The following is a 25,274-nucleotide window of genomic DNA, read 5'->3' on the forward strand; positions in this document are numbered from 1 at the left end:
CACTGAGCCAAACCGGTCTCGGCGACATTCATTCTTACCAACAGGAAAAGTGTGTTTCAGTTGTGTATTTTCTAAATAGAGCATCTCAGCATTCCGTCATTCGTGCTGCTTTTAGCTCTCTACCAGAATCAATGGCCTGGAAGCTGTACAGGACCCTCCTGTGACTTTGGGGCCTATCACACCCATGTGTAGTACATTAGGACTTTCAGAACTCCTGTCAGCATCTGTGCCGTTTAGCATAATGGTCTCTAAGCTCTATTGTATAGACCACATGTGCCTTACAGCCCAGTACAGGGTCAGGCAAAAGCAGGTTTACTGTTGTGAGTACACAAAACTCAGAATTTATTTATTAATGTATTATTTCCATATGAACAACTGTAAATATAATTTTGCCCCACAATGTATGCTGATCCTTATACAAAACCATGGAGTGTTTAACCTGGTGTAGACACAGGTAAAGTACAAACATAACAGGTTTAGATACTGTCCAAAGATGGGAGAACAGATGTCACAGGGCACAGAGGGACTGGAAGCATATTGAATTATGTTGCCAAGAAATCTAATATATTATGAAATTCTCTCTCCCTCTTTCTCTCAAATTCATTTTCTCCACCAATAAACAAAATAAATATTCATTATAAATTTTGATGAATATAGAATATAGGAAGAAGAAAAAAACAGTCCATATTGCCACCATCCAAAGACAAGTTTTAATATTTATATGCACAAGTATTCCCTTGCTATCCAAATCTCTTGTATTGAGTTCAAATAATGCAAATTTGGATGGCAAGTTCAAATGCTTATATTACATTATACAAATATTAAGTTTCAGATATCAAGTGTCCAATAGCAAAAGAGTCATATAAAATGGTAGGAGGCAGCCAATTGATGTGTCTCTCTCTCTCCTCTTTCTCCCACCCACCTCTCTTTCACTCTGTCTAAAAACAATGGAAAAATATCCTCGGGTGACGATTTTAAAAAATGCCACCTTTTTATTATTCCCTTTACAAATTGCTTAAAAGGTTTTTTGTTGCAATAATAGAGTTATAATAGAGTCTTTTATCAGTTTAACCAAGTCTTTCATATTTCAGTGTCCTGTATAAGGCATATATGCTATCTTAAGTTTAAATTCTCCTACTTTATTTTGATTACTAGAGGCCAGTGCATGAGATTCGTGCACTGGGGGGGGGGGGGGGGGGGGGGGTGTCGCTCAGCCCGGCCTGCACCCTCTCACAGTCCAGGACCCTTTGGGGGATGTCTGCTTGCCAGCTTAGGCCTAATGACCCCAGGGATTGGGCCTAAGCTGGCAGGCAGACAGTCCAGGCCTCTCACTCCTTACCGGCCACCTGCAGCAGAGGAGGGTGAGGCTCCTGCCACCACCGCTGCACTCAGCAGCTGTGAGCCTGGCTTTTGGCTGAAAGGCACTCCCCCTGTGGGAGCACACTGACCACTAGGGGGCAGCTCCTGCATTGAGCATCTGCCCCCTGGTGGTCAGTGAGCATCATAGTGACCATTCATTCTGCCATTTGGTCTATTTGGATATTATACTTTTATTATATAAGATTGGTCAGGTAAGTTTCCACCCTCCCCCACACATAGTTCTGTCTTTTATCTTTTTAAATGGAAAGTCTGATGCTTATTAATATCCAAACACATATGTTCATTATTATAATGATCAATGCTCCATAGTTTGGTATGGCATAATAAAAATATAAAGATAGGATTAATGAACAAAAGTTTCTGCATTATTGGCTTTTAATAAAGCTCAGATATTCACCATTGGAAGGTGTGGATAATTATTTTTCTTAACATTAGGTATCTCATCCCAATGTATTTTCACAGAATAATTTTGGATATATAATAACTATTTAAGTAATAAAGAGTATGCTTTTATATCATGAATGCTCAAAGGTCTTTAGTTTACCCATTTTTTTATAGCTTGGATAAAATGTAAAGAGTGTATCATTAGAGAAATTTAAGTATTGTATAAAATGAGCATTGCCTAAAAAACTTCAATTTGCATTCTTATACATTTATGAAAGACATAGCACTCCTTACTATTTTATATGTTACTTAAGTATTTCACAAAGTTTAGTTTATCTGTGTTTAGTATAGAAAAGTATATATTAGAAGCTGCTTTAATTATTTATAAAAATATACATGAATTTTAATATTTCAAATTATATAATACCTTTTTAAATTGCAGATGAGTAACCAAAAGTAACTTCAGAAAATGCATTATGATTGTCATAATATAAATTCACTCGACTTTTCTTTTTACCACCTAAAAACATTCTTTATGTAGAGATTTCTAAATAATCCTTGGATTAATTTATTTTATTAATTCTGATACCCCAAAAGTCTCAAGGGTAATGAAGGATTAACAAAATACTCTAAACTGTCTGATGTCACTTTTGAAAGTAAATCTTCTTCTTCCTGACCTAGTTAGTCAGATCTAATTTACCTCAATAAAGACCATGGTATGTCTTTTAATGTTACCTCAAATTATTGCTTGACAATACATGTTTCAAACCACCTTTCTTTTATGCTGATTGGTGAAAAACAGTGGATTCATAAGCCATTAACATTCTAATCTGTTGCATGCCCTGCAATTAATGAGAAACCAAATAATAATAAAATACAATTAACTCAATAACTACATTAAACAAATCATCTCATAACAAAGAAAATAAAAACATAAAATCAGATGGAGAAATAATTTTCACTTCAGGATGGAATGTAAGAAAAAGCAATCCTCTGCCTCCCTCAGTCCATCAATTCTTATCTTCATCCATTTTAATTAATATGTTACTATATACCTCAATAGAGTTAATAGCAAGTGGCAGTTGCAAAGTGCAAGCTGAAATAAAACCTAACACAGCAAATTTGTTACTTGTAAAATATATCGTTATTGCCTAGTCAAGCATCTCTCTCTCTCTCTCTCTCTCTCTCTCTCTCTCTTTCTCTCTCTCTTTCTGTTGCTATTTAGAAGAAGATTTAAGCTTTAGCCCCACATATTAAGCAGAATTAATGATCTATTTGCTTAGAAGCCATATATTAGCTCCAGTTTATCTGTCCGCTGGGTAAACGGTAGACAGTCTTGGTCACTGTGATAGATTTGAATGCAGGCAACGCATCAGTCAATGTCGGCAGCTGATTGGTTGTTGGTGTCTCTGACAGGCTCTTCCATCTCACTGAATGAAAGCCAGCTGATTTCTCTCACTTCTCTACATCCATTGCTTTCAAAGCCAGTATATTACATAGCTAATGGCTGAGGGTGGAAAATTCTATGTTAGCCAACAGTGAATTTCTCCCCCTATCTTTTCATTCCATAGTTGGTCTCCTACTTCAAATTACAGAATAAGGCTGGTCAACCGTATGTGGTAATGTACAACTTTATGAAGTACTAGAGAATAATAGGTGAAAACAATTGTGTTTTAATAATAATATATATTCTCCTTAAGGCAGAAAAGTGACATGAAGTGTACTTCCTTAGATGGCATGATAAAAATTGGGTATGCTGAGATTAAAAGGGTGGTAGTTGAGGAATAAAATGTAATAATAAGAGGAAAACATTACCCTTGAGATGAACTCAGGTTCTGAAAGCACAATAGTAATTAGACAAAAGTGATCATTAAATTTATATTAATTTCCCGTTAAAGTCTGCTCAGGCCAATCTTTTATTGCCAGGGTATGTATTTAAACTCCATTATGAACACTGTAGCTTATCCCTGAGTCTGAAGAACAGATGGATTGAATTTAGTTGCAGAAATAATTGAACAAGTGGAAAATATGAATTTTGACTTTCTTGACACCCAGAATTATTTAGCATATGTTCAACTCTTGTCACTAAACAAAAAGCCAGGAGAAATGAATCATCTGTAATCAGAACTAAAAATTAATTAATTTTAACTTGTATTTGTTTATAGAAGTCAGGTTGATAGCATCAAGTACTAAGAAACCATTAGATATGATTCCAATGACATTATCTTTGGATTTAACAACAATACAACTCCAAGTTATTCTTATTTTCTTTTTTATTTCTACAATATATGTGTGTCCAGTGCATGAGATTATTCCACAAATAAATATGGGTACCCACCGTCTTCAATATGCAATCAGTATCAATTTCTAATCAATAGCATATAACAAAAGGGAAAATTGAGTACAAACTCATAATTACGAATTTATAATGTTATTACAAGTATATTTATTTTAAGAACTGAAAATAAAAGAAAGTAAAAATATGAACATTAGTTATAAACATAATCACAGGGGTGTTCATTTCAAATTTTGTTTCAATTATCTAAACACAGCTTATTTGATATATTTTTTTAGCAGTAATAGTATATGTATGCATAAATATAAGGTAAATGTATCTGAAGTGTGAAGAAAGATTTCAAATTCCATGAAGAGATGAAGATAAGATTGGATGCCAATTAACTGAGATGATGTCTTCCCAGACTGAGTTGTTCAGACATGAGGCATTATCTAGACATAAATTCCAGTAAAGGCTAATAGTAGACAAATATCATAAAGTAAAGTGTAACTAATTTCTATGTTTTAAGTAATCTTATAAAGAAAAAATAAATACTTATAACTGGCAATCCTATTAAGTGCAATTTATTTTAAACACTGTAGTGGGAGGAGACAGTTTATTTTAAAATACAATAGTCTACTTCAGAAACAGTATTAGAAAATGCGGAAGGATGATGCAGTATTAGAGCAGAATTGGGTAAATGTGAACATTTATGCACATCATAAGCTGTCATCCAAAGGATGGCTAGCTAAGTAATATTCAAGTTTCACTAATGTACAGGACAGATTTCCCAGGGTTCAGCCAGCCTAATAAAATCAAGTATTCTCTATTAAGACCTGTGTAAGAAAAATGTCTTACCCCCAAATTTAATCCAATCATGTGATGATACATAAGTTATTTAGTCAGAATCATAATCAGCAAACACTGACTAAGAAAAATAATTTACCTTAGAAAAGTTGTTCCAACTAAGGAATACTTGGGCCCATGTCTTCACCCGCGTCACCTGCCCCTCTGTAGTCAGAACGCCTGACTACAGTCGGTTAAAAATGTGAAACCAGATGTGAACACACTGAGATAATAGATCATGTCAAGTCTCAATCTCAGGATTTTTTGGCCCCAAACCAGTGATTCATTAATGTTGTTTATCTGTGATCAATTAAGAGTCAGAACCTGTTTCCTATTTTAAACTAAAGATGTTTTCAAAATACAGATAAAGGTTCTAGCACAAGTTGTTTCTTATACTACCACCTATCGAAGGAAAATTTGGAAATAGCCTGAATAGCAAATAATAGAATTGTTAGTTATACAGTGGCATCCCCACTCATTGCAGGAGTGGTGTCAGACACCCAGACCTGGACCTGCAGGAGGACTTTCCTTAGATATATTCCTCAACATCAGCTTGTCCCACACTGAACACTCATGTGGGTGTCAGGGATGTGTGTGGGAGACACTGGCCATGTGGGAAAAGGCAGCGAGTGCTACACAGTCTCCCCGCCAGTCAGGAAGGGTTGGGAGCCAAGAAACAGCCCCCATAAGAGCTGCAGAGAGAGCACCTCATGCCTGGCAGAGACCCCACTCTAATCAGCATCCTACACAGTTACCATACCATGGGGTGCCCTGGGCGAACCTGGGAGACACTGCACTCTCTGGGGCTAGGCCAGTGATGGCGAACCTTTTGAGCTCGGCATGTCAGCATTTTGAAAAAACCCTAACTTAACTCTGGTGCCGTGTCAAATATAGAAATTTTTTGACATTTGCAACCATAGTAAAACAAAGACTTATATTTTTGTTATTTATTTTATATATTTAAATGCCATTTAACAAAGAAAAATCAACCAAGAAATGAGTTTGCATGTCACCTCTGACACGCGTGTCATAGGTTCGCCGTCACTGGATGCTGTCTCAGCTCCTGCTCTTTGTAGCCAAATATTCACATCCTCTATCTGTTGTTATTATAGAATGTCTGTCTGGATTCTGTCACCCTCCTTATAATCCTATTTGACATAGCACAATTATTTGTATTTATAAAAACAAAGTAAGATAATATTAAATATGTACTCATTGATATTAAGCTGAAAGTGCTAGGATGCAAACATGAATGTACCCTATTTGAAAAGGAACAATTAATCCTAAAAAAACAACAACACACAAGCAAACAAACAAAAAACAGACAGAAAGCCCTGGCAGAGTAGCTTAGTAGGTAAGGTCTTCCCAGTACACCAACGTTTCAGGTTCGAACTCTGGTCACAGCACATACAAGAAGCAACCAATGAATGTATAATAAGTGGAACAGCAACTCTCTCCCTTCCTCTTTCTCTGCAATAAATTAAATAAATACAATAAATTTAAAGAGATTTAAAAATGCTTCCATATGCAAACAGACAATGTAAAAATAAGGGCATTTTTTTCCCTCTTATTTAACATCTTTGATGTCCATAGGCAACTCTAAATAGAAGTATAAAAATTATTTATTTTTCATTAACTTGCTGTAATTCTCTCCCCCTTTTAAAAAAGATTCTGTAAAATTTTAAAGATGTATTCTTGATCCATGCTAATAATTAGGACTCTATTAAACACTGATGAACTTAAGTCAGAGATTGAGGGTGTAACTAAGACCATAGCTAGTCCCCCCCCCCCCCCGCTTTTTTTTATTACCTGCAGCCTCTTAACAATATCTTTGACTGATCCGAATGCTCAAAATCTTATTTCTGATAATTCCAGGAGCAGAACTTATAGGTTTGTGAATGACAGCATCCCATAAGCCTTGAGCTTTAATCATGCATCATTGAACATGGGTCATGGATCACTAGGTGTGTCAAGAATGATTTCTAGCCCAACTAGACTGGTGCAGTGGTTGAGCTTCGACCTATGAACCAGGAGGTCATCATTCAATTCCCGGCCAGGGCACATTCGCAGGTTGTGGACTCAATCCCCAGTGTGGGTGTGCAGGAGGCAGCCAATCAATGATTCTCTCTCTCTCTCTCTCTCTCTCTCCATTCCTCTCTGAAATCAATAAAAATAATTAAATAAAAAAGAATTAATTCTAGGTTCTACATAGTCTCATATAAGTAAACTGCCAGAAAGTAGAATAAACTTGTTGATGGACCTGTGGGTGGTTTCCACCTTTTGAGTATTATGAATACTGGATGCTACTGCTGTGAGCATTTGTTTACAAGTTTGGTGTGGACATGTGTTTTCACTTCTCATGAGTGTGTACTTAGAGGTGGAATTGCTGGGTCCTGTGGGAACTCTCTTTTTGACATTTTGAGGACGGGCCAGACCATTTTTCTAAGTGGCTGCACCATTTTTCATCCGCACAAGCTATGTATGAGGGTTCCGCTTTCTTTGAATTCTCAGCGAGACTTATCTGACTTTTTTTGTTTTGTTTTAATATATTTTTATTGATTTCAGAGAAGAAGGGAGAGGGAGAAATAGAAACATCAATGATGAGAGAGAATCATTGATCAGATGCCTCCTGCACGACCCATACTGGGGATTAAGCCTGTATTCTGGGCATGTGCACTCGGACGGAATCAAACCTGGGACCCCTCAGTCCGCAGGTCAAGGCTCTATACACTGAGCCAAAATGGCTAGGACTTATCTGAGTTTTCAATTCTAGCCATTCTAAGTCTGTTGCTATTTCATAGTGGTTTTTTTAATTTCAGCTATTTCTAATGATTAATGATTTTCAACATCTTTTCACCTAATATTTTCCTTTTAATAGCATTTTGGGAAGAAAAAGATAAGCAAGAGAGTCTGATCTACTGTGTTTAAAACATTATTATGGGTGACAGGAAATTTTTTCTTTTAAATACTTGAAAACACATATAGCAATGCCAATTCTGTAGGTTTCTACTTCTATACATTTAGCATGTTAGTATAGTTATTGTATGATTAAGGAACAGCAGTACTGTGCACTAGTTTACTCTGTAAGATTACTTCTTGTATGAAGTTGAGAGAAGAATTTACTCAAATGACTTCTCGGGGTTGACTAAAAGGCAGATCAGAACTGATTGCCAAAACCTTTAAAGCTCCATGCTGTTTACATTTGTGGTGCTTAAGTGTGTTCCACACGTGATAAATATAAAAAAAGGAGAGCTTGGACATGGGCACATAGCATATGTCTAATAGATGACAAATTGTTTCAATGGGCTTTTTCACTTTATTGTAAAAATGGGATGTATTACATGTACCAAATGATAATTGTGAAAGTTGGGTCAGAGTACATGGGAAGATATATTGTTCTACCTGCTCTTTTGCATGTGTAAGCATTTCCGTGTTAACAAGCTTTAAAAAATAAAAGATGTTGGGTACCTCATAAGGATTGGGAGGGGGCAAAACTATACTTGGCAAGGGAGCATCAGTCCATCGAGATGGGACTTTAGCTCTCTCACAATAAGGTGATTTCAGGGAGTGTCATTCCTTTGAAGTTGGGAAGGAAACCTCTTTCCATAGAAAATATGAAGGAAAAGAGAAAGGAAGAATATTAAAGTGTGTTTTCTTTTAAGTGTTTTGTTAAAAAGTTTCCATCTCATGGGTTCTAGCACATCCGTTGAGCAAGTGGGGATGGCCTCCATTTGAGAAAATTGAGATTAGAAATTGATTTGAGAGGATTTGTAGAGAGAAGAGACTAAGGAAACAGAACTAAGAGCCATTTGTTTTGTTCACATGTTAGTAAGCATAGGATCATTATTTGTGGAATGAATGAATGAATCAATTGTGAGATTTACTCTAGTAGTAATCAGTTAGTTATAGGGAATCATTTCTGGAAAAACACAGAGTTGAAATTTCGCCGGACAAGGAGGATTAAAGGGAACTAGAAGGGGCCCATTGTAGTGGAGCTTTTTAATGTTAGTCTCTAGCTAGGCCACCTAGTCTACCTTAGGAAGGGAGGGAGCCAAGAGCTTCATGGAATGACAAGGAATGAGTGGAAAAATGAAGGATGTGGATTTGAAAAATTAACAATGGGCATCTATGCTGGAAGGATAGAGGATGAGGCCAAAGGGTCAAAGGCCAGACTATATTATTCCTGATGGCAGAGATGCTCCTGTAATAAGCTCTGTGTTAGTAACTGCACTGGGGTAGATGTAAAAGACACTAAAATGAGATAACATAGGAATTGTAAGGCTGGGTTATTGGCTGCTTGTCCATATAGATGTTAGAGCCCTCCACTGCCTGTCCACCTCTTCAAGTTCCCTGCCTTGGGCCCCATTCCACCTTTTTGTTCCTACTAGGACATACATAAATATCTGCATTTTTGTGTGATACCTAGCTTCAGATATTGTAAGGCCAATGACTTAACTCTGAGCAAAAAGTCTCTAGTGTGGTAGTTAGTGAGGGCTTTGGTGGACACTGGCTCTTGGTTGATTGTCATTGTATTGTTTTTTCTCCTTACACTCAGGATTCACAAGGCTTAGTTGAAGAGCTACCTGAAGTGTTCATGAGGTTGCTCATTCCATTTTTGTGTTTCAATCTGTACAAGTGGGTTTGCTTTCCCTTCAGACTCCTATAATAAGAGTGGATATGTGTAGATTTGCACCGCCCCCCCACCCCCTCCCAAAAAAAGCATTCCATGGAAGTCTATTTTAAGCCCTCAAATAACTAACACTTGTGCATGGTCTAGAACACACCTCTGGTTCATGAGCTGTAGGTGTTCTGGGGAGATTCATTATAGCTCCACCAAAACCATATCAAAGATGGCATCTCCATCCTGATAGGTGAACTGTACACACTAAGAGCAAAATCCTATATATTTCCATCAAGCATGGATGGAAGGAAGGCACCGAGATCACTTTTCCCAAACACAGGGATGCCATGCCTGATGACATTCCTGCAAACATTGCTGCAGTACTCAAGGAACAGCCCCATGCTTTCTGGTGCGAGGCATCAGTGTGCTGTGCAGTGCTCTGACCAGCCTCAGCAGGTGGAGCATAGGTCACTTTGAGGAAGCTGGAAGCAAGAGAGTTTCCAATGTGGGGCTGATGAGGCATAAACCTTTGTTCCACCAACAAGGTTATTCTTTCCCCTCTTTATTTGTTCTTACTTTCTCACTCTAAGGCATCTTTTCCTTACTTTCACCTTTATTTGGACTGGGAGGTAGGTAGCTGCCTGAATAAGATTTTTGTCACTGATAAACTGAGTGATGCTTTTCATTAGAAAAAAAAAAAAAAAATCCCTCAGCCTGAAGAAATACCCAGAGCTCAGAGATGGAAACCACTTCCACAAGCTGACTTTCCCGAAGGCATACTTCAGTGTCAAGGTTAAAGTATGCTTCCCCCAAACATTAATGTAACCCACATAAATGGTGTCTGTGCCTTTCTGAGACCATATCCAAACCAGCCCAAGATCCACTGCAGCAATATCCCCCAAACACTCCCATTTAGGGTTCACCCACCTATGGGATCCTCTGATCACTGACTTCTAAATAATGATTAAGCCACTGTCTCTTCTTCACTAACACTTTCTGAAAAATATACTCGTCCTTGATCTTCTTCAGATGTGGAAGGCCTGTCTTCCCTGCTGCCTTCAAGGACATACAGCATTCCCTGAAGGGGAAGGTGTGGGCTGCTATCCACGTTCCTTAAGGCTAAGCTATGAGGAAGGAGACAGAGCCCATCTCCTCAAAACTCATCAGGGAGGAAGCGGGCTTAGGGGGAGGGCACATGGTGTCTAGTTCTCAACAAGAGCTCCAGGGAATGGGCACTTTTGAAAGCCAAAGGAAGCAATCAGTAGGAGTTGAACTTACTCCTTTCTTTCCTTAAACACAAGCCCTGAGAAACCCTAAACCCATGCCCCCAACTCAGGACACAGAGAAGACATCACTATTATTACAGAAACATTTATTAGGCAAGTCAGTATTCCCCACAAGGAAGGAATTATTTTGGGGTGGGAAATGTTTCCCCCTGGAAATTATAGAGAAGCATTGTGTGCCTGAATCGTGGAGAATGATTTTTGAAAGCAGTGCCTCCAGCAGTGGTGAGAACAGCAGGAGGCGCCTTGTCAGCTTGAGGCTTGGAGGTGGGGCTTGAATGGGGCACAGTCCCCCTGAGGGATACAGATTGGGGGTGCTTCTGACATACTCGATGGCCCTTTATTGCCATAGCTTTTGAGGGGGATCTGTCCTTGTTCCCAGTACGTCTAATACTTGTAGATCTCTGGTGATCAGAGATAGCTGCTTGGAAGTCAGACTTCTTATTTGTCACGTTATAGAAGGGAGTCTTGCGATGGAAAGGACACCCCTGGACTGGCTTTCCCCTGGCCTGCACTGCTCCCTTCCGCACAGGTTTCCCAAACTGCACTGCAGAGGGAAGGGGCTCTTGGGGGCAGGTGGTAACTACTGCAGGCCGGCGCCCCCGTTTCTCTTCTGGGAACTTCCCCATGTCTGACATGACTCTGTGGACTTGCACGGCTCCAGTAGAGACAGCTCTGCTTTTAAGTGGGCCTCTGCTCTGTGCAGACGATATGTGACTTCCCATTTCCTGGGTGGTTTCTTGCCTTTTACATTTGATTGAAGGACAAAGCCTTTGGAAAAGGCTCTTCATTTGATTTAGCACAAGGCTATCAGGAGGAGCCGTCTCTGTTAGGCTGTGGAAAGACTTGCTCCCAAGCACGTCCTCTAAAGTGGTGTCCTGGGAAGGAAATCTCTTCCCTCCAGTTTGGGAAATTCTTAGTCGTGCATCTCCTGCACCAAACTCCTCACATTTGGGGCCTGTAGGCTCTGGGGGAGGGCACACGGTATCTTTCTTTACAGCTGGTGGGGAATTCTGATCCTGGCAGGACCTTAATGCCTGCTTAGGAAGCCATGGTTCCTGCTGCTTCTCCAGACTGACTCTGCTGTCCTCCGATTGGACATGCAGCACCTGGTGAACCTCCGTGTCCACACTGGGCACACACTTATCAGGAGTCAGGGGGGCTTTGTTAGTCAAGCTGTCTGAGTCACTGGACATGTTCTGGTGTTGGCCTTGGGCCTGGCTATGCTTCCTGCTCTCCAACTTCAAGTTCATCTCAGCAATTAGTTGCTTTCTAAGTTCTGGTAAGTTAGGAGCTGGATCTGATATTTTAGGTGGTGGATTTTCAGTGATCACAGTGGTGACTTTCTTTATCTGTTGGGAGATTCCTGGCTTGCTGGTTGTTACAGACTGACAAGCATCAAGCTCCTCAGCCCTGACTATCTCCCTGGGCATGGTGGGCATGGAAGCAGGTTTTGCTTCATCCCTATTTGTGGCCTGTTGCATTTCAGTACCATCATTAGAATTCACACTCTTAGTCTTTGGTACAGGTTCTCTATTTGCTTGCCTTGCAGGCAGCTTTGAAGGTTGAATGTTGCCTGTCAGAGAACATCTCTGACTTGTTTTGCCGCAGATGGTGTTGGTAACAGGCAGAGGAGGTGGTTTGGCTTCCAAAATCGTCTTAATTTCCTCTGAACGTCCCCATTGAATCCCCCGTCCCTCCTTGCCCACAGGTGAGGTGGCAGGGTGGGAAAGATTCAGGCCAGGGGCTGAATTTTCTGTTCCCACTTGGTCACTGTGAAGTGATTCAGAGCTTTTTCCCAGAGGCGTGAAAGCCCCAGATTTGGTGCTCACCTCAGAAATCACTTTGGTTGAGGAGGAAGAGTGAGGATTAATCAAGCCATGGGAGGTAGGACCTTTCGATTTGAAGTCCTCTGTGGATTCAAGGACTTTGGCAGATAGGCCTCCCAATGCCTTCATAGGCAAGTTGTTATTGTGGTCTTCCAGCATCTCCCGTGCACCCTCCTGAAGGAAGGAAGGCTCCTGGGATGTGTTCAGGCAGTAGTCCCCACCCACTGATGGTGACAGACTTCTCTGTTTAATTTCCCTGTTGGATTCTATAGAAAGTGTCTGCTGCATAGAGTGCTGTGAATTCTGCACAGTCTCAGGGAGGTGACCCTCACTGATTTCCCCAAATTTTTTGCTCAGGTGTACTTTCAGGAAATTAGCCAGTTGTTTCTGAGTTATATTCTGCCTTATCACTCTCTTCATATCAAACTCACGCCCCACATCCTTATCTGAAGCACTGTCAGAGTCACTCACTGAGCCTTTTGGAAAGCTATCTAAGCTTTCTTTCTCATCCTCAGACAGCTGAAACATTTCTGAGCCCTTCTTATAGAAGCTTGCTGACGGGGTCACTCTATTTAGAATTTCACTATCCTGGGCTTTATACATGGAGATCCATGAGAGGCCATAGCAGCACTTTGGCTGAGGTGAACCTGAGCAATCGCACCTAGGCTTCATGAGTGACAGAGAGTCATGGATCCTGCGGGGAAGGCCCCACCGGTGTTGGATGAGCCTCTTTCTAAGATGATGCTCAAATTTCTCTCTAAATTCAACACTGAGAGGAAACTCGAAATGATCGATGGAGATGGAAATATTGGCCTTAGAGGGCCCGCAGTAAGGAGAGGTGGGAGCTGAAGGACAGCAGGCTTCCCAAGAACTTTGAACCAGAGAGGGTAAACCCCACAAACCTTCCTGTTTCTTCTTTAACACATTCCATTCCAGTTGTTCAATATCAGATGAGGTGAGACATTCTGATTCATTCTGGGGTGTAAGGCAATACACTCCACAGACCTTAGTCTGGTGTATGAGATCAGATGGTAGAATTGGGAGTGGGGATTGACGGTGGACAGGGGGTTGGAGCTGAGTAAGAGGTAAGTAATGGCATAGGGGCATAGTTTGAGGCAGGAGTTGAGGTTGGACCTTAGGCAAGGATGGAGGTAGGATATAAGGAAGTCTTGGGGATTCTTGGCCTGTAAAGGCATTTGAGATGCTATTGAAGATTGTATAGTCACCTGGGACATGAACAGCAGAGAGCAAGGACTCGCTGTGTAGAGATGGAAGACCCCAGAAAAACTGGATAACTTCTTGCTTTAAATTGTCCTCCCAGGTCTTAGGATATGAGTACTGCTCTACTGAGTCATGCTCATCAGGGCTGAGAAAGAGTTGTCTAGGATCTATAAGTTTGGCTGCAGAGTTTCCCACAGAAGAGATCTTTGTAGAATGGATGTCAGGAAACTTTTGATGGAAATCATATTGTGTCAAGGTTGAAGAGAACAAGTGTTTGGTTTGGGGTGGGGGATGGTGTCCTGAAAATTCGGATTCTGAGTGAGAGGAAGGCTCTGTAGGCAGAGTTTGACATGATGGTGAGTGTGACAGAAAATTACTCAAGGTGGTCATTGAGTTAGAAGGGAGAACAGAGGATGGTGATGGGGAAGGCTCAGTCAGAGATGGTATGAGTTCTCCTGGAGGGACTCCTGGGAAAGCAGATGACTGATTGAATGAAGGCTCTGTCACAAGTGCTGTCACAGGAGCTGTGGACACCACAGGGGACACAGATGGAGTAGAACCTTCCAGAGCCTTTGAGAAAAGCCGATTGATTTCAGTAGTTGCATTATTACATATGTCACAGGAAGGGTCCGGACATAAAAGTTGGCGAAAGTGAGTGGAATCATGATTCCGTCCCAGGGGGCTGCAGGAAACAGGAGGTAAAATGATGTAGCCAGGACCGCAACAAGTAAAGGAGGACCTACTGGCCTGATCAGGGCGGGGCCCCCTGAAGCCTGCTGCCCTGACACATTGGTCCACATCCATGACTTCACAATGCACTCATCCCATGGCATTCACTTACATTTCCGTTTCTATGGCAACCCCTCCCATCACTAGGGAAGGCTCCACTGAATCCCTAGAATAGCAAAGGTCAGGCACAAGAGAGCTCAGGAAAAAGGGGAGAAGACTATTCACCTTTTCAGGAAAGAAATCAGCTCCCTTTCCTCCTCCAATTTGCTGTGGTAATTTCTCAAATCTGGGAAACCAGGAGAGAGAGTTACATGTAATGAAGGTAGACACAGGGGCCCTTTTTTGGGAGACCATTGGAATATTAGACTCTGAAAGCCCCAAGAATTATTAAGTGAAGTCAAAAGGGCAATGATATATTACTAAGGTTCCTATGTGTGCATTGCTTAATTGATAAAGTAGTTTTATACACATTAACTTGATGCTCAAATCAACTCTGTGAAGTAGAGGGGCCAGTGGTCACAACAAAGATGATTCTGATCATCCTGAAGCCAGACTGCTTTCTCAAAGTCAGGAGACAGAACTCTCTCAACATGTACTGTATAACACCCATGGCCCAGGTTCCTCACTGCTTCTTTCTCAGGGACAGCAGAGCAGGGAATCTGAGAAATAGCTCAGGTTCTGTATTTCCATGAGCATCTCCTCTGAAGGCTCTGTTTCATGACAGGGGCTGTATCTACCAAGTGACATAGAGATCATGGACCTATTTCCCCATGGAAAGGAGATAGAAAGGGTCACCCTTGGGGAGCTCAGGTGGAATAGGCAGAACCTTACCTTCCTCTGTCCTACCTTTCCTTCTCCTCTTGGTTCTGCCTTGACGCTGAGAAAAAAAAGGAATGAATGGTAGGTAGGGACTCATTTCTCTCCCTCCTATTCTCCCTAGGAAACTCAACAATTTTAAATGTAAAAATAATGTCTCTCTGACCAACCAAACTCATTTTAATTAATAGAACTTTGTGCTCCTCTTACCAATTTTTAAAGTTTTAAATTTTTCTTTCTTTGAAAAACTCCAAGAAGGATTTTGTCGTTGAGGTCCACACTCAGTTTTCTCAGTGGTCCTCTGCTCAAAGAGGGCATATAATCTGAGGCCTACAGTTGCTTCTCTGTTCCCTCCGATAGGACCCAGTAACCTGTCATGGTGCTCAGAGGCTCTCAGAGGCTCAGCACTGATTAGCCCAATGCAAAGGCTTGGCCACAGGATGCCTGCCAGGGCAGCATGACTCAGGATGAAGCGCTTGTTAACTCTGATATTCTACAGACTCCAAAATCTCTAAATAGCTGCATCCAGAACTAGGGAATCAATGTGTTTGGAGCCAGAAACCTGCCACCACACCCAGATGGCCCGTGAGCTTCATATGGAAACCTGAGTCCTTCCTAAAACCCTAGCCCTGCCTGGTCTTTTTCCCTAGAAAAGCGATGTTCTGTTCTCTCCTCAGATGTCCCATCTTCAGTGTCTGTCTGTCTCAACCAATCTCATTTAGAAATGTGGGAATCGAAATAACAATAAAGAACTCTGTTGGGGTTTGCTCAGCTTTCCTTACCTTCTGTGTATGTTCTTTTTTCCAGAAGGTTGGGATTGATGGAATTCCCACGAAGAAAATGAAAAGGAGGGACAAGCTCAACAGCAAGATGGAAATTATGTTGAGTTCACTATATAAACATTCTGGGCAGAAGCTCAGATAAAACTCTTGTAGGCTTTTCAGAAGTAGGCTGAGTCCCATTTTCCAAATCACAATGCTGCTTGAAGTAACTGAGCTCTGAGAGCTCAGACTCTTGCCTTTATAGCCAGACCTGCATCACAGAGCATTGTGGAGTCACAAGGGGCTTCTGAGAGTGGGGGTGGGTGCACCTTCAAGAGGGTGTGTCCACAGCCCCGCCCCCCAACCAGCCCAGCAGATTCCCTCCATCTCTTCTGGGCCTCTAGGTCCTTCTGCCCTACACTGTTATCCAGTTTTCTAATTCCCCGTTTAATATATCATATATTTACCGTAATGAATGCTCTGCGTGTTTCATCTGTAACCCAGGTATTAGCTGAGTCTCCTTTAATGTTGGAGACCTTGACTTTGGTCTCACCAGGTCCACTACCTTGCAAGTCTGAAATACTGCCTGGAAATTTTGCTTGTGCCCAGACATTTACACTGAGGATCATATATGTCCTCAAATCCAACTTATACAAAGTCAGGTACAGACTAAAAAGTCTTTTAGACTTCCATAGTTTTGTGAATGTTAAATAGAAATATTTTTTAGTAAGTTATAATTGAATAATAAAGTCTAAAATATCATCCCTTCCCCACCCCCCAGGAATACATTTCACATATGTTACATATATCAAACCCCTAAGTTCTGTAATAAACCTCTCTGCAGGACATTTCAAGCAGACATGGAGGTGGCCGAGTTGGTGTGTGTCAGAGTGTGATCCCCATACAACCCCACGACCAGTTCTCAGTTGAGGTACATCCTCACACAGAAGTCCCAGGCCAGATAGCACACTGCACTTGGTTATATTGTCTACAAGGAGGAGTGTTTTCCAGAATCATGACTAGAATAACATGCTGCTATTTGAGGAGGATCATTGGCTGTAAGTCATTCGTTTAGGACTCTCATAAGTTTTCAGTTTCCTAGGGACAATCCTCAGTGCTCTCTCACTCCCATCCCTATTACTATCCCTGGGCGGAGCCGCATGCATACAGCTGTTTTCAGGGTCCCCAAAAGGCAACTGGTTCAAATGAAAAGCATGTTGCCTCACAGGGCTGTCAGCACCCCCCTTACTTAGTGGAAGACAGAGCAAGCTTACTTGTACTCATGTTGAGTCTCACTGAACTCTCACCATCATGAATTCATGGAAATTCTGTGCCATGGGGCTTCCCCAATGCTGTTTGTGAAGGGAAGGGCAGGTACTCATATTGCGCACATCCCCTCATGTGCATGCTCCATTGTCTCCATAAACTTTACTTACAAAGCTGAGTTTTAAGGTAAAATTGTTAAGAATCACAAAATGATAACAACGGAGCATTAAACCCAGCACTGAGTGCCCCTGAGTGTCCCCTGAGTGACAGCACAGGTTGTCGTCCTTGACCAGCTCTGCAGCTTTCTTTCTCGCCTCAGTTTACATTCTGGTCTTCCCTCCCTCCTTTCCTCCCTCCCATCCGCGCTCTCTAAAAAGCAATAGAAGAAGTATCCTTGGGTGAGGATTAACAACAACAACAACCAAAAGAGACCTAACCTAGATCTTTATTGCTTGTGATATGAGAATATGGATAAACTATTCGAGGATAAGTTTTTAAATATACTTTATGGAATCTTAAGTAATCATTTTGTGGATGATGCATGAATATTTCCGTAAATTTTCTCTCCAAGTAAAAAATTTGATATACTACATTATTTAAGTATCCTGATATTCTTTATAGATTTACCTATATGACTTACCATGAGCTGATGTTATTTTAAAATTTTACTTTCTCTTGTATTTCTATTTATTTCCCCTTGCTTAAAGTTTCAATACCACTGACTATACTATTAATTCTGACTTTATCAATATAAAACAACATTTTACCCTGGTTTAAACTTTTTTGCTTTAATTTTACTTTGATAACAATATATCTATGTTTGCTTGAATATAGTTTTTCATCTGTTAATGAAAAACTGTCTTGTATCATTTTGAATGTCCCTCTGTATGTATCTGCTTTTAAAATTTTGTTTTAAAGCCAATTTTACTTATGCAGACAGTGTCTGAATTTTCTCAACCTAATAATAATTTATTTTATTGCTGTCATTTAAAAACTGCTTACTACTATCTTGCTGGAAAATGCTTTATTTGCTTTTATTATAGTTGTTTGGAAGATAAATATTTGGTCTAATTTATCATAAATCTGTAGTAATCTAATAATTAAAACATTAGTTTTTCCTCTATAAATATTTGGTCTAATTAAAATGTCTCTTTAAGGAAATATTAGGAATGTGGTACTTTTATTATTTTAAATTCATATCACTTTTTAATCCTGGGTTATAAATCACATCAATTTTTACATAATTAATTTTCATATTTTTGAATTTTTATGTATTTTATTATAGAAATAATATTTATGAGTTTTAGGTTTCCATGTGTAATTTTAATTTTTAAAATTTTAATACAGTTTTCATTCCTGCCGGCTATGTGCGAGGGTTCCGCCTTCTCGACATTCTCAGCCAGACTGCTTCTAGCCTTTGTGTGTGTGTGTCTGTTATCTCACAGTGCTTGTGATTTGCATTTTTTTCTGATGGCTAGTGATATTGAGCATCTTTTCATCTAGTATTTTACTTTCAATGGCATTTTTGGAAAGAAAGAGATAGACAACTGTATCTGACCTGCATTTAAGTCATTTGCATGCATAACAGGAAAAATTCTTCTAAATATTTGAAAACACGGTGTTGTTGTTTTTAATATTTTGTTGAAAAGTCCCCATCTCATGGCTTCTTGCTCCTCTCTAAACAGTGGTCCCCAGCACATCTGTTGAGCAAGTGGTGATGGCCTCAGTTTGAGGAAAGTGAGATTTGCCATGGATTTGAGGAGTTTTGTAGAGAGAATAGACAAAGGAAACAGGGAACTGAACTCCATTTGTTTTGTTCACATGACAGTAAGCATTATGTGTAGAATGAATGAGTTCCAGAGAGTTCCATGGAACCAGTAAAACCCATTGTGAGATCTAATCTAGTAGTGGTCAGTTACTTATAGGAAGCCATTTCTAGAAAAACACAGAGTTGAAATTTATAGGAAGGATTAAAGGGAACTGGAAGGGGGGCCCATTGTCATGGAGCTTTTGAAATGTTAGCCACTAGATGGACCATCAAGTCTACCTTAGTAAGGGAGGAAGCCAAGAGCTTTGTGGATTGACAGGGAGTGAGTGGATAAATGAATGACCTGGAATTGAAAAATTAACAATGGGCATCTATGCTGGAAGGATAGGGGATGAGGCCAAAGGGTAAAAGGTCAGACTATATTATTCCTGAGGCAGAGCTGTTCCTGCTAATAAGGTCTGCAGTGTGGCAGTGACTGCACTGGAGCGGCAGTAAAGGACCCCAAGATGAGGTGGTGTAGGAACTGGGAGGCTGCGTTATCGACTGCTTGTCCACATGGATGTTAGAGCCCTCCGCTGCCTGCTCACCTCTTCACGTCCCCTGCCTTGGGCCCCATTCCACCTTTTGTTCCTTTTTGTTCTGCTTTTTTTCTCTGATCTCTAGCTTCAGACATTGCATGGCCAATGGCATAACTCCAGACAAGATACTAATGTGGTAGTGAGAGGGGGCTCTGTTTGGTTTTGTTTTTGTTTTTGTTTTTGCTTTTTCTCTTTACGCTCAGGATTCACAAGGCTGACTGGAAAAGAAACCTGATGTGCTCATGAGGACGCTCATTCCATTTTTGTGTTTCAGTCTGTACCAGTGGATCTTCCTTCCCTCTAGACCACTGTAGAAAGGGTGTGTGTGTGTGCACATTTGTCAGGGGAAAAAAAATACCCCCCAAACACTCCTATACAGGGTTCACCCACCTGTGGGATCCTCTGATCACTGACTTCTAAATAATGATTAAGCCACTGTCTCTTCTTCACTAACACTTTCTGAAAAATATACCCGTCCTTGATCTTCTTCAGATGTGGAAGGCCTGTCTTCCCTGCTGCCTTCAAGGTCATACAGCATTCCCTGAAGGGGAAGGTATGGGATGCTATCCATGTTCCTTAAGGCTAAGCTATGAGGAAGGAGACAGAGCCCATCTCCTCAAACCTCATCAGGGAGGAAGCGGGCTTAGGGGGAGGGCACATGGTATCTAGTTCTCAACAAGAGCTCCAGGGAATGAGCACTTTTGGAAGCCAAGGAAGCAATCAGTAGGAGTTGAACTTACTCCTTTCTTTCCTTAAACACAAGCCCTGAGAAACCCTAAACCCATGCCCCCAACTCAGGACACAGAGAAGACATCACTATTATTACAGAAACATTTATTAGGCAAGTCAGTATTCCCCACAAGGAGGGAATTACTTGGGGGTGGGATATGTTTCCCCCTGGAAATTATAGAGAAGCATTGTGTGCCTGAATCGTGGGGAATGATTTTTGAAAGCAGTGCCTCCAGCAGTGGTGAGAACAGCAGGAGGCCCCTTGCCAGCTTGAGGCCTGCAGTTGGGGCTTGAATGGGGCAGAGTCCCCCTGAGGGGCACAGATTGAGGGTGCTTCTGAGATATTTGCTGACCCTTTGATGCCACAACATTTTGGGGGGGTCTGTGTTCGTTTGTGGTATGTCTAGTATTGGTAGAGCCCTGGCCAGCCAAGATAGCTGTGTGGCGGCTGGACATGGCATTTGTCACGTCATAGGGGGGAGCCCTGCGCTGGAAATGACGCCTCTGCACTGGCTCTGCCTGGGCCTGCACTGCTCCCTTCTGCACAGGCTTCCCCGACTGCGCTGCGGAGGGAAGGGGCTCTTGGGGGCAGGTGGTAACTTCTGGAGGCCGGCGCCCCAGTTTCTCTTCTGGGAACTTCCCCATGTCTGACATGACTCTGTGGAATTGCGCGGCTCCAGTAGAGACAGCTCTGCTTTTAAGTGGGCCTCTACTCTGTGCAGATGATATGTGACTTCCCATTTCCTGGGTTGTTTCTTGCATTTTACATTTGATTGAAGGACAAAGCCTTTGGAAAAGGCTCTTCATTTGATTTAGCACAAGGCTATCAGGAGGAGCCGTCTGTGTTAGGCTGTGGAAAGACTTGCTCCCAAGCACGTCCTCTAAAGTTGTGTCCTGAGAAGGAAACGTCTGGCCTCCAGGTTGGGCAATTCTGAGCTGTGCATCTCCTGCACCAAACTCCTCACATTTGGGGCCTGTAGGCTCAGGGGGAGGGGACCCGATATCATTGTTTACAGCTGGTGGGGAATTCTGATCCTGGCAGGACCTTAATGCCTGCTTAGGAAGCCATGGTTCCTGCTGCTTCTCCAGACTGACTCTGCTGTCCTCCGATTGGACATGCAGCACCTGGTGAACCTTGGTGTCCACACTGGGCACACACTTATCAGGAGTCAGGGGGGCTTTGTTAGTCAAGCTGTCCGAGGCACTGGACATGTCCCGGTGTTGGCCTTGGGCCTGGCTCTTCTTATTCCCCAATATTAGCATTAACTCAGCCATCACTTGCGCTTGGATTTCTGATAACTTAGCTTGAACTGATAATTTCGATGGTGGGTTTTCAATGGTCACAGTAGTTTCTCTGTTGATGCTTTGGGAGATTCCTGGCTTGCTGGTTGTCAAGCCGCCACTAGTTTGGGGTTGAAGAGGTTTGAGCCTCTCAGCCCTGACTATCTCCCTAGACATGCTGGGCCTGGAAGCAGGTTCTGATTTCTCCCGATTTGTGCCCTGTCGTCTTTCTACACTGTCTTTAGAATTCACACTGTTAATTTTTGTCTCCTGTGGGGTCCCTGCTCGCCTTGCAGGCAGCTTCAGGGGTTGAATGTTGGCTATCAGAGAATCCATCTGACTGTTTTTGTCACGAATGGTGTTTGTAACAGGCAGTTTGGATTTCAAAATTCTTTGAATTTCCTCTGCGAGTGTGCCTGGGATATCAACGGGTTTATGTCTTTTCTTGCCCTTAAGTGAGGTGTCAAGGAGAGGAAAATTCAGGTCGTCAGCTGCATTTTCTGTTCCCACTTTGTCCCCAAGAAGGGATTCAGAGCTTCCTCTCAGGGGCATGAAGGTCCCAGATTTGGTGTTTGTCTCAGAAATCAGTTTGGTTGAGGAGGAAGAGTTGGGATTGATAGAAGAATGAGATGAAGTATCTTTCGATTTGAAGTGCTCTTTGGATTCACGGACTTTGGTGGGAAGGACTGACAATATCCTCATCTGACACTTGGTAATGTTGGATTTCTGCATCTGCTGTGTACCACACTCAAGCGAGGGAAGCTCCTGGGATGTGTTCAGGGGTTAGTCCCCACCCACTGATGATGGCAAAGTTCTTTGCTCTAATTTGGTGTGGAATTTTATAGAAGAAATCTGATTGATTGCTTCTATAAAACTGTGCTGTGAACTATGCACAGTTTCAGGAAGCTGGCTCTCACTGATTTTCTCAACCGTTTTGCTCACATGTACTTTCTGGACATTTTCAAGTTGTCCCTGAGGTACACTATGCCCTGCAACCATTGAGTTTTCTCCTGACAGACTCATGTCAAAGCCACTTCCCACATCCTATGTGAGGAGGTCTTTGAATCACTCAGCAGATGAACTTTTGGATCATTCTCTTGGCTGGGTCCCTCATCCTTCCCTTTATTCTCCTCTATTTGAAACATTTCTGAGCTCCTCTCATAGAAGCTTCCTGGTTGGCTCAATCCAACATTTGGATCTTCACTGCTCTGGTCCTTATCCACAGAGATCCATGAGAGGCCAGAACTGCTCTTTGACTCAAGTATGCCTGAGCAATTGCTCAGAGGCCTCATTAGTGACAGAGACCCATGGATCATGCAGGGCTGGCCCTGGTGGTGTTGGATGAGCCTCTTTCTAAGGTGATGCTCAAATTTATCTCGGAATTCACTGCTTAGAGGAAACTCTACAGGATCGATGGAGATTGCAACATGGGCCTTAGAACTTTGAACCACCGAGGTTAAACCCCACAAACTTTCCTGTTCTTTCAGCAACACATTGCATTCCAGGTGTTCAGTTTCAGACGAGGTATGACATTCAGATTCATTATTGGGTGTGTGGACATTCATTTCACAGACCTTATTTTGGGTAATGGGATTGGATGGTAGGATTGGGAGTGGGGATTGAAGGTGGGCCTTGGTTTGGATCTCAGTAAGATGTAAGTGCTGGAACTGAGGCAGGGTTTGAGGCAAGGGTTGAGGTTGAACCTCTGCCAAGGATGGAGATTGCAAATCAGAAAGTCCCGGGGATTCTTGGTCTGTGAAGGGATTTGAGATGCTATTGAAGGAGATTGAATAGTCACCCGAGGCATGGACAGCAGAGGACAAGGACTTGCTGTGCAGAGTTGGAAGACCCCAGAATACCTGGGCAAGTTTTTGCTTTAAGTGGTCTTTGCAGGTCTTAGGATATATGTACTCCTGTGCTGAGTCATGCTCATCAGGGCTGAGAACTAACAGATGACTAGGATCGATAAGTTTGGCTTCAGGGTCTGCCCCAAAAGAGATCTTTGTAGAATGGAAGGCAAGAAAGCCGTGATGTAAATCATATTGCGTCAAGGTCGAAGAGCACAAGTCTTTGGGTTGAGGTGAGGAATGGTGAACTAGCTCTGGAGGCAGAGTTTGACCCGGTGGTGAGGGTGACAGAAAATTACCCAAGGTTGTCATTGAGTTAGAGGGGAGAATGGAGGGAGATGGTTGGGAAGGTTCAGGCAGTGGAGGTGGTATGAGTTCTCCTGGAGGGACTCCTGGGAAAGCAGAGGACTGATTGAATGATGGCTCAGTCACAGAAGCTGCCACAGGAGCTGTGGAAGCCACAGGAGACAGAGATGGAGTAGAAACTTCCAAAGCCTTTAAGAAAAGCCCCTGGATTTCAGTGGCTGCACTGTTACACACCTCACAGGAGGAGTCTGGACAAAAAAGTCGACGAAAGCGGGTGATGTCATAATTCTGTCCCAGGGTGCTGCAGGAGACAGGAGGGGAAAAGATGCAGCCAGGACCAGAACAAGGAAAGGAGGTCCTGGTGAGGGTGGGGCCACCTGAAGCCTGCTGCCCCTTCTTACTCCACATCTATGACTTCATATTGCACTCAGTTGCACTCATCCCAAGCATTCACTCACATTCCCCTTCCCATGGCAACCTTTCCCATGACTAGGGAAGGCTCCACTGAATCCCTGGAATTGCACAGAACATGTTATAGAGAGACCAGGAAAAATGGGGAAAGACTAGTCACCTTTTCAGGAAAGAAATCAGCTCCGTGTCGTCGTCCTCACTGTGGTAATATCTCGAACCTGGGAACCAGGGGAGTGAGTTAAATGTAATGAAGGTAGACACATAAGCATTACACAAGGGTCCCTTTATGGGAGATCATTGGGATAATAGACTGTGAAACCCTCAAGAATTACTAAATGAAATCAAATGGTCAACGATAATATTAATAAGGTCCTCCCCCCCCTCCCACCATGTGTGTTGCTTAATTGATAAAGTACTTTTATATGTATTACTAGAGGCCCGGTGCACAAAAATTTGTTCACTGGTGGGGGGGGGGGGGGGCGCGTATCCCTCAGCCCCACTGGTGCCCTCTCACAGGCTGGGACCCCTTGGGAGATAACTACATGCTGGCTTAGGCCTGGTCCTGGGTGGCAGAGGGCAGGCCCAATCCCTAGGTGCAGCCCCTGGTTGGGCTCAGAGCAGGGACGATTGGGGAGTTGGGGCGCCACCCCCTATCATGCACAGAGCAGGGCAGATCGGGAGGTTGTGATGCCACCCCCAGTCACGCTCAGGGTAGCGCCGATTGGGGGATTGGGGCGCCGCCTCCTGTCAAACTCAAGGCAGGGTCAATGGGGAGGTTGTGGCGCCACCCCCTGTCACGCACAGAGCAGGGCCGATCAGGGTTTTGGGAGCTCCCCCCTGTCACGCACAGAGTAGGGCTGATAGGGGATTTGGGGTACCGCCCCATGTCACACACAGAGCAAGGCAGATGAAGGAGTTGGGGAGTTCCCCCCTGTCACACTCA

At 42.4% G+C, this 25,274-nt stretch overlaps 1 protein-coding gene across 1 annotated transcript; it reads right to left on the reverse strand.

Annotated features, from left to right (window-relative positions):
- Nucleotides 1-10,914: 10,914 nt before the first annotated feature.
- Nucleotides 10,915-20,328, reverse strand: LOC139020328 (spermatogenesis-associated protein 31D1-like). The gene is made up of 4 exons (XM_070429960.1): nucleotides 20,230-20,328; nucleotides 15,401-15,445; nucleotides 14,792-14,864; nucleotides 10,915-14,543 (listed from the first exon to the last, which is right to left on the reverse strand). The coding sequence occupies exons 1-4, from the start codon at nucleotides 20,326-20,328 to the stop codon at nucleotides 10,915-10,917; spliced, it is 3,846 nt and encodes a 1,281-aa protein (XP_070286061.1).
- Nucleotides 20,329-25,274: the final 4,946 nt, after the last annotated feature.

The sequence above is a fragment of the Myotis yumanensis genome, unplaced genomic scaffold, assembly GCF_028538775.1.
Source record: "Myotis yumanensis isolate MYYU_CA2020_CCGP unplaced genomic scaffold, mMyoYum1.0.hap1 SCAF_12, whole genome shotgun sequence".
Classification (NCBI taxonomy): Eukaryota; Metazoa; Chordata; class Mammalia; order Chiroptera; family Vespertilionidae; genus Myotis; species Myotis yumanensis.

Excerpts from the sequence above, each read along its gene's own strand:
- LOC139020328 (XM_070429960.1), bottom strand. The coding sequence starts at position 20,328 with ATGGATAGCATCCCATACCTTCCCCTTCAGGGAATGCTGTATGACCTT. Across the intron at positions 14,865-15,400 it reads GGAAAGGTAGGACAGAGGAA|GGTTTCCCAGATTTGAGAAA; the intron begins GGTAAGGTTCTG and ends ACTCTCTCTCCT. Across the intron at positions 14,544-14,791 it reads GATTTCTTTCCTGAAAAGGT|TTTTACCTCCTGTTTCCTGC; the intron begins GAATAGTCTTCT and ends CTGGCTACATCA.